General features: G+C 43.3%; 1 protein-coding gene and 1 non-coding gene across 2 annotated transcripts; both read left to right on the top strand.

Moving 5' to 3' along the window:
• Positions 1-701: 701 nt before the first annotated feature.
• Positions 702-805, top strand: LOC112448197 (U6 spliceosomal RNA). Its single transcript, XR_003036585.1, has one exon. It is a non-coding gene; the product is annotated as a U6 spliceosomal RNA (small nuclear RNA).
• Positions 806-2,091: 1,286 nt separating this feature from the next.
• LOC132346172 (cytochrome c oxidase subunit 7A2, mitochondrial-like) lies at positions 2,092-2,673 on the top strand. The gene has a single exon (XM_059890021.1). It carries the CDS (start codon positions 2,241-2,243, stop codon positions 2,490-2,492), a length of 252 nt encoding a protein of 83 aa, XP_059746004.1. The 5' UTR covers positions 2,092-2,240; the 3' UTR covers positions 2,493-2,673.
• The last annotated feature ends 7,204 nt before the right edge of the window (positions 2,674-9,877 follow it).

Raw genomic sequence — 9,877 nt, 5'->3', positions numbered from 1 at the left:
TACTGTATTTTACTTTTTCTTTTTCCTCTCTAATGTGATACAAGGGAGGAAATCATGGAATACAGAGCATAGTGAAAAACTTTAAATGATCTTATGGGAGCTATTTATTTAATAAGAGATGATTAAGGCAACACTGGGGGCAAGAGATTCAGGGATCCATGGCCAGTAAGAAAAATGCCTTGTATAATCTGATTTAAAAGTTTTCCTTGTGATAAATCATAGTGGAAAAGAATATAAAATATATTTATATAAATAAATAAAAATATAAACAAATATTTTAAAATAATATATATAGGTGTATGTATATAGGGCTTCCTTGGTGGCTCAGACAAGAAAGAATCTACCTGCAATGCAGGAGACCCAAGTTCGATACCTGGGTCAGAAAGATCCCCTGGAGAAGGGAATGGCTATGAACTCCAGTATTCTTGTCTGGAGAATGCCATGGACAGAGGAACCTGGTGGGCTACAGTCCATGGGGTCGCAAAAAGTCAGACACAACTGAGCGACTAAGACACACATATATATACATGTGTTGTTTTTGTTCAGTAGAAATTAACACAATATTGTAAAATACTTGAATTTGGTGAGTTCATACTCTAATGCTCTCTCATTACACATTGTACATTTAATAATGATTAGAAACATTTTTAATATGAGCAGTCTTCTAAATGCACAATTTTTAATACAGAAATCCTTATTTAGTGCTTGCTTCAGCAGCACATATACTAAAATTGGAATGATATAGAGATTAGCATGGTCCCTGTGCAAGGATAACATGAAAATTTGTGAATATTCACATTTTAAAAAAAAATCCCATTCAACTGCTGGGTAATCAATTCTTGATCTTCTATCTCGTGAAATCAAATTCAGCTACCCAAAACTATAGTTAATAATAATTACATGTATATATTTTACCTAATCCTATTGACATGACTATTAAGTGGTATTATTAGGCTCTTTTTATGGATAAATAAATAGGCTGAAAAGTTAAACAACCAGCTCAGGTCTATAAATGTAGTATGGTGGAGCCAGAAGGCAACACCAGTCTGCATGTCTGGAGTGGGTATGACTTCTGTATTGTATCAATAGTGCCATGAAGGGACAAACCAAGTACTTGTCAACATTGAACATATTCAGTTCAGTTCAATTCAGTTGCTCAGTCGTGTCCGACTCTTTGTGACCCCATGAATTGCAGCACGCCAGGCCTCCCTGTCCTTCACCAACTCCCGGAGTTCACTCAGACTCACGTCCATCGAGTCAGTGATGCCATCCAGCTATCTCATCCTCTGTCGTCCCCTTCTCCTCCTGCCCCCAATCCCTCCCAGCATCAGAGTCTTTTCCAATGAGTCAACTCTTCGCATGAGGTGGCCAAAGTACTGGAGTTTCAGCCTCAGCATCATTCCTTCCAAAGAAATCCCAGGGCTGATCTCCTTCAGAATGGATTGGTTGGATCTCCTTGCAGTCCAAGGGACTCTCAAGAGTCTAACACCACAGTTCAAAAGCATCAATTCTTTGGCGCTCAGCCTTCTTCACAGTCCAACACTCATATCCATACATGACCACTGGAAAAACCATAGCCTTGACCAGACGGACCTTTGTTGGCAAAGTAATGTCTCTGCTTTTGATTATGCTATCTAGGTTGGTCATAACTTTCCTTCCAAGGAGTAAGCATCTTTTAATTTCATGGCTGCAGTGACCATCTGCAGTGATTTTGGAGCCCAGAAAAATAAAGTCTGACACTGGTTCCCCATCTATTTGCCATGAAGTGATGGGACTGGATGCCATAATCTTCATTTTCTGAATGTTGAGCTTTAAGCCAACTTTTTCACTCTCCACTTTCACTTTCATCAAGAGGCTTTTTAGTTTCTCTTCATTTTCTGCCATAAGGGTGGTGTCATCTGCATATCTGAGGTTATTGATATTTCTCCCGGCAATCTAAGGACCACCAAATATCACACTCCCACAGGCCCTCACACAGTACTGAACACTTTACTAATGATTCCTCAATAAATACTTATGATTAATTTTTAAATGACCTTGTTGAAACAGAACTATACTGTTCATGAATAGTGGGCAGAGCACTGAATAGAGCAATAGACCCAGATGTTAACAAGGGCTCTTCTATTCACTAGTTACTACGTGGCCTTGGACAAATTACTTGTCTGAGGCTCAGCTTCAAAGTCAGAATAATGGTTCTCGGTGGTCAGTTGTCACGGTTGGTGAGTAGTAGCTGAGCCAAGATGCTATGGAATCTTCTGTCTCCCCATCAGATTACTAAGAGGACCATAAGTACTGCTTTACGCAGGCAGTTTGAAAATAAGGTTCCAGCAAAACAAAAGCTGTTTCAGGAGGATAATGGAATTCCAGTGCATCTGAAGGGTAGGATAGCTGATGCCCTCCTGTATAGAGCCACCATGGTTCTTACAGTTGGTGGAACAGCATGTGCCATATATCAGCTGGCTGTGGTTTCACTTCCCAAAAAGCAGGATTGACTTCAGTTTATCTTCGCAGCAATCATTTGGTTCAATTCCATTTAGCTGTCTGTGGACCAGTAAATCTGATACACAACTGGGTTCTTTGGGGATCAGTATTTATTGACTTGAACTAACTGCCATCAATAAAGCAGTCTTTACCATGAAAAATACAAGTAAAGTCAGAACAACAATACCAGCTGGGCCTGCTTTCCAATGTCGGACAACATATGGAGGTGATCTTTGGAAAACATGATTTGTTGAACAAATGAAAGGCTTTACAGTCTCAAATTCTAAGCTCAAGAAGTCCATTTAACCTCTGCTATACTGACTGAATTGATTATGGTGTAAACCTAGCTCAACAGCCCACCATAAGTCTGGCTGATAATTTCATCCTTTCATTGGATTCTACTTCTCTGAACCTATTCTTTGGCATTTATCATTTGATTGCATCTCTCCTTCACCCAAACCAATCAGTTTCCAAAGTAATTTTCTGGCACCAAAGAGAAGAAAGTATGCTGCCCAGATCACAGGGGCAAACTGTTCAAAAGACCACAGGAAACTTCTGCCCCTTCTTCTTACCCCAGTTGCGTTAATCATATTTAAAATTTTTCTGTATGACATTTTGACATCTTACATAATCTTTGTGGCTGTGGAAAGACTGTTCCATCAGGGCTAGCTAATTCTTAGGGAGTGCAAAGGATCCAACAAGATGTATGCCCTTGATATATAAACTGATGAATCCAGAGCCATCATACCTTTGCTATCTGGCCCATATTCCTCTGCCTTAATCACCACAGGGTTAGGTGCCAGGCAATAAGGACCACCACATCATAGGAACAGAATAAAGGGACAAAGTACAGCAATTCAATAAGTAATCCCACTGGGGAAACATAAGTAAAGAAAAAAGTATGGGATGGGACTTCCCTGGTGGTCCAGTGGCTAAGACTCTGAATTCCCAAAGCAGAAAGCCTAGGTTTGATCCCTGTTCAGGGAAGTAGATCTTACATGCCATCACTAAGAGTTTGCATGCTGCAACTAAAGATTCCACATGCTGCAACTGAAGATCTATAATACGTGCTGGAACTAAGACCCAGCACAGCCAAATAGGTAAATAAGTAAATATTATTTTTGAAAAAGAAAAAAATGTATGATAGACCCCCGTAAGTTAAGGATCACTCAAGAAAGCATGTTTGCTTAACAAAACCATGCCAGGGAACCATAAGTTATGGCCCAAAGCAATAAAACAATGGTGGAATGAGACCCATATCCTGCCCAGCAAGGGCAGTAAGTTAATGATTCCTAGGACGTGCTCCTCTGCATACACTAAAAACAAAAATACAAGGAAAAGGTGACATTATATGGAAACCTGAGATGACTTACCATATTTTAGTATATGTCACCACTTTTTTGCTTATTTTGATTGTGCCATGACAGTCCCCATTTTGACCATGTAGGGACAAGAACACTTCCCCACCTGATGTGGAGGGGGAACTAATGATGGAGCGTGATATCTACTTAAGAATGAGCAAGCTGGTCTTCTCCACCTCCTCATTTTTCCTTTGACTGTAAAACTGTAGCCCACTAAGCTCTTGGGCAGCACTCCCTCACCTGCCTGCTTGTAAATCTCACATGCTTCCCTACACTACTAAACTTTTTCCTTACCTGTCACTGCCTCTTGCTGAATTCTTTCTGTGCCAACACAGAAAAGCCTATGCTTGGCTGTGTCCTGAAATGCTTTCTCCCGTTTCAGCTATAGCCTAAAACTCAAGGACACTCTTCAAACTAGCCATTCCTAAATTGTTCATGCTGCCCGGCCTTACCTTTCCCATAGGAACCCTAATAAAAAGTCTGGCCTAAATATATTGCACACTCCTGCCTTTGCTTCATGATCAAAATCTGGTGTTTGTTCTGTGGCTGTGTGATGAGCTGTCCCTTTTGTTTCTAGGGGAATTGTGAGAAACGTTAAACTTTTCTTACAGTGGCACTGACCTCTCCGTGTTGTCACTCAGTCTCCTTTATAAATAAGACTTACACACAGAACACAGACCAGCAAGTCTTTTCAAAGCTAAAGAAGCTTAAGAGGGAGAAGAGTACTGAGTATTATTAAATAATGACTTGCCCTTCAGGGCAAGCTTATCAGGATGTACTTATTTTATGATTCTAATTCCTTTACTTGGCAGATCTTGATTTATGTTTAAAAAAAAACAAACAGTGGATAGTTCACATGTGTGTGTTAGTTGCTCAGTTGCATCCGACTCTGCGAGCCCATGGACTGTAGCCCGCCAGACTCCTCTGTCCATGGAATTCTCCAAGCAAGAATACTGGAGTGGGTAGCCATTCCTTTCTCCAGATCTTCCAGACCCAGGGATTGAACCCTGGTTTCCTGCACTGCAGGCAGATTTTTTACTGTCTGAGCCACCAGGGAAGCCCCTAGTTCACATGACTTAAATTCAAAATATTTCTTTGTGAGAAGGGAAAATGAGACTTGGTGTAAATTAACCCCACCATTCTTTTTGTTTGTTTCTAATCATTGGACTGCTTGAATACTCATCTCCCTTTTTATTCACCTTATTTATTCTTTGTCTTCTTTGAGTTTTCTTCCTTGAGACTAAAATGATAGATTTTGTTTAAAACTTAAAGACAGAGCTCTGTCTTCAGTATGGAAAATATACTGAAATTCTTAGTCCATTTGGGCTGCTGTAACAAAATACCATAAACTGGGTGGCCTAAAAACAGAACATTTACTTCTTGCAGTTCTAGAAACTGAGAAGTCCATGATCAAGACTACAGACAGAATTATGTCTGTTGAGAACCCTTTTCTTGGGTCATAGGCAGTTTTTCTCTGTCTTCACATGGCAGAAGGGGAAGGTGGTCTCTGGAGTGTCTTTTATAAGAGCACCAACCCCATTCAGGAGAGCTCCACCCTTATGACCTACCACTTTCTTAAGGCTCCACCCATCACATTGGTCATTAGGTTTCAATATATAAGTTCTGGAGGAGGCAAAGATAAAGACCTTAGCACTAAATACAAGAAAGTAGGTTAATTTGCCCACAGAATACATTCAAGAAGATCTCTTCAATCATCCCTAGACACCCTAAGAGGGAGGGGATGGTTCTAGTTTTATCTCTTTTGTCCTGTTTTCCTTTCCTGTCCTTTTTGAGGTGATCAATGGAAAGGCTGTTCAGAGGCAGAATCTTTGCTGCAGCTGCTCTTGATACTTGATCCTTTTTTCATTAATTCGACCAACTGGAAATAACCTTGCTAAGGCCAGATGCCTTGTCTGTGTTGTTCACTTCTGTATCCTTAATTGGCACATCGACACATAGTGGGCGCTCAACAAATACTTGTTAAATGAATGAACCATTATTTTACTGAACTTCTGTGTGCCGGGTACCGCTCCAGGAGCTGAGAAAAGGGAGGTAAGGACCGCATTGCGGTTCCTGGGGAGGCCCACACTAGAGAACAAAAACAGACGCGCTAAGTGTTCTGCCTAGTAGAGGGAAGGAACGCCGGGCTGAGACCTGCGCCAGGCGGCGCTGGGTGGCCTGCCCGTCTGCCGGGTCTGGCCTGGCTCTCCTCTGGGTCCCGCGGCGCGGACCAATCTGCAGCAACAGACCCGGGAGCTGTTTGAATGCCAGATGATTCCTCCCGACGGACTAGCCCCCGGGCATTCCTATCTCGTTCCCAGACGCTTCCCGGTGCTCCGGGGTTGGACAGCACACACCTGTCTTCCCAGCGTCGGCCCAGCTGCGGCTCAGGCCTGCGGGACTCCAGGGAGCGATACGCCCCCATCCGCCGGCTGCGGGCCAGAACAGCAGCGGGGTCGCAACAATCTCCAAATTCTTCACTGAGACTTCACCTGCCCCAGCCGGGGGAAGTGTGTGGGGCGCAGCCTGTAGGGCAGCTCCTGCATCTTCCCCTAACGAGAACCGTGTGTGTGTGTTGGGGGAGGGGGATGGGGGTGGTGGTGGTTGCAAGATGTGCTTTCACTTCGGTTCGGGCAGGGTCAAATTGCGGCTGTGTTGTTTCTCTCCCAGCCAGGTTTAGCTGGAGCCAGGGAAACTCTCAGTGCTCAGGGACTTGAAATTCCTCCTGTCTTAAACCCTGCAACAGCTGCAGGAGCTCTGGAGATGGGAGTGCGGCTGCCGCGTTGGAGCTGGCAGGGCGACAGTAAAAGCAGTAGAAGCAGCGGAAAGCTGGGTAGTGTGCGAGTCTCCCTCTCCTCCCAGCTTTTTGCCAAGGTGCCCATCCTCGGACCCTCGGGAATCTACTAATCAATTTTTATTTAAGCAAAGAGCTCTGAAGCTCGATTACCTCTGCCTGACAACCCCAAACACTGTCAGCTGCCACTGTAGTGTAGTGAATTTGGGGGTGGGGGTGGGAGGCAGGATTACTAGAAGAAGAGTTAAACTTACACGGGGAATATTATTGCATCTGTATCCTCTTGTTCCGTGTCTTCCTTGAGGATAATGCTAGACTTCATCTCACAATTTCAACATTTTCACCTACAAACATTTCCGAAAGTAAAGTCTTCCTTCTTGTTAAGCATGCTTTCTTGTGCTTTCCAATACACAGACCCATGCTGGCTACTCACTACCGGCACAGGAAACCACTCATTACCTTTCACAATCACTGTTTGACGGATTTTCTGTATTTTTCCTTAGGATATGAAATAAACTACGGGTTTATTCAGCTGTAGTTGTAATTCTTTGACTAAATGGAAATAATTTTCAAGCTTTTTTTTTTTTTTTTTAAGTGAACAATAATCATGATAGAAATGGCCTTTGGAGTCTTCCTGGTCTTTCCACAGGCAGCACCAAGCCTTTGACTTTGGTCCATTTTTTCCCTAAGTTTCAAAACCTAGATCTGACTCCAGACATGCAGGTGGAATTGTATAACCTTTTTCTGTGCGAGATCATGCCTTTGTAATGGTCACTAAGCTCTCCAGACTTTTTGAAAACCATCTATGTAACAGTTACCTTGCAGTGTTCCTGAAAACGTGGGGGAAAGATCACCTTTGAAGGGCCTGCGTGGGCTTAGCATGATGCGTGTCAAGCATCAGTAGAGCTGCCGCACAGTAAGTGCTCATTACCTGTCATGGACGATGATGCAAGACTTAACCTAGGATGCTCAGGCCAAAAGGCTGGTTACTCTAACTTTGGCTGACAAATGTGAGCTCCTCCTTCTCTTTTATTATCATGTATGTCTTTATCAGTAAAAAGCATTTAAAGGAATTATTATAAAAGGCTTCCTGCCTTGGGAGTCCCATGCCAGCCCAGTACAGTCATGGCTGCCCCGGCCTCGCTCCGATTTTGGTACCCACGTACCCTCCCCCGCCCCAGCCCCTAACCTCTTTGAGCTTTCCTTGAGCTGCACGGCCTTGGGGCCCCAAGGCCCGGCTAGCTTTGCCCTGCATTCTGCAGGTTAGCGGCGCTCGAGGCTAGGGAGAAGGTGGGGCCCCGGCGCGGAGCAGGACGTGGGGCGCGAGCATCTGGAGAAGTTCACGCAGGGAGAGAATCGGCCAGCTAGACCAGCCGCCCTGCTCCGCCCGCCCTCTACCCGCAGCTCCAGGAACCCCGCACTTCGTGGTCACGCGTCCTGCTTTCCAAGAGCTCGTAGTTCCCGGGCCACCGCGACGCAAGCCCACCACTAAGAAGGTGTGAGGGCGGCATGAGACATCCACGGGAAAAGAGAGGTATAGGTCCCACGAGGTCTAGGGGGAGCCTTTTCTCTCCGTCTGCACAGGAAAACAGCCTGGCTCGCCAGTGGGTCCAATCCCAGGAGGAGAGCCAAAGGAATCCAGTGTCCCGACGCTTCCAAGCCCTCAGGAGACGCGGGCCCTCCTTATCCCCGGGGCGCCGGCCGTAGGGCAGAGGCCAGACCTCGCGCTCTTCTGCGCCTGAGTCCGGCTGTCCCGTGGAGCTCTTCGGGTCACCAGCGCTTGGGACGTCCTTCCTCGGCGGCAGGGGGCAGGCCTCGGCCGAACCCTCAAAGATCCCCAATGTTGCTCTCTCTGCTGGGCTTCTGCGACGCCGGAGGTCAGTTTTTCCAGGGGGCTGAAGGACCACATGGGGAGATCGATGGTGTCTCACATTTCATTCCTTTCTCATTTCTGTTTGTCACATGTGTGGAGCTTTCTGCACCTGAACGTCACTTTGATGGAATAGAATAGAATCTCATGCCCCGAGCAATCAATCATTTCTTGTTGGAGATGACCCATTTAGTCACCGGAAATCCGGCTAAATGCATTGCTCCAGAAAGAAAAATCTTTTTAAGATTCCAGCATTCACTGCAACGTTTGTTATCCCCAGAATGTAGAATTGACTGAATGTATTAATATTTTCTAAGACTTGCAATTTTGTCACAGTTTGTAACCAGTTTTTAAAAGACCAACCAATGCTTAAAGGTAAATTAGTTGCAAGCACAGGAGGGGAAATATTAGTTAGAAAAATTAGTTAAAACAGCAAATAGAAACTGGTCCCCCTTCATATATCTTCTCCCAGCAATTTTCTTTCTTCTATTTCAAATATCTTGCCCAAATTGCAAGAAGAAGCAGCAAAGCAAAATACCCACATCTCACATTTAGATTACAGATATTGTTAACTTATTCAAACACCCCACATTTCTTTATCATTTGATATGGAGTCTAACTGCCTATGCTTAAAAAGCTGGGCAGAAACTTTCCTTAGGGTGGGACTTTTCAATAGTTGAAACATGGGTTCTTTAAAATTTATATATTTAAGCTAAACCTTCCTTGATTTCACATGGAACAATTCTACCAAGCAAAACAGAAAGTACTGCCTAACCCAAAATGTGTTTTGAAAGAATAAGTTTACCATGCTGAGAATAAAAGGTCTTTCCTCTTCTAAGTAACACCATGTTCTGCAAATACCTTCTTTTAAAATGAATATTTCAGTTAGACAGATCCAAATATCTTTAGTCTTAAGTTTATTTGGTAATAAACTTATTAATAAATTGATAACATTCTTAATTTTCATTTTCTCCCATGTTTATTGTCTTGGGTGCTGAGAATAGGTTAGTACTTTGAATAAATCACAACCATCCTTAGTTCACAGATTTTTTTTTCAGCTGGGAAGAGGGTATAACTTTCTTCCTGAGATCAAACAATATTTACTCTTCTTTTTCATATGTTATCTCCTTGGCCTTCCATTCTAATAACAAAGAAGCCTTGAAAATTCATTCTTCATTATATAGACAGTATGAAAGAGGTAAGAATGGTTTCAGAGGTCAAATTCAGTATACACATACTGAATTTACTTTCTCTGTAAATATATGGAGTTTAGTAAATTCTCCATCCTCATCATCTTCATTATGTAAAATATTCAGAATTAGAATTTTGAGGGTAATACTATCCAGCCATTAAACAAGAATAATTCAAAAA

This window comes from Bos taurus, chromosome 9 (genome assembly GCF_002263795.3).
Source record: "Bos taurus isolate L1 Dominette 01449 registration number 42190680 breed Hereford chromosome 9, ARS-UCD2.0, whole genome shotgun sequence".
Lineage (NCBI taxonomy): Eukaryota > Metazoa > Chordata > Mammalia > Artiodactyla > Bovidae > Bos > Bos taurus.
This window is presented reverse-complemented; position numbering and strand designations above follow the sequence as displayed.

Coding starts and splice junctions, on each gene's coding strand:
- LOC132346172 (XM_059890021.1), top strand. CDS start 2,241: ATGCTATGGAATCTTCTGTCTCCCCATCAGATTACTAAGAGGACCATA.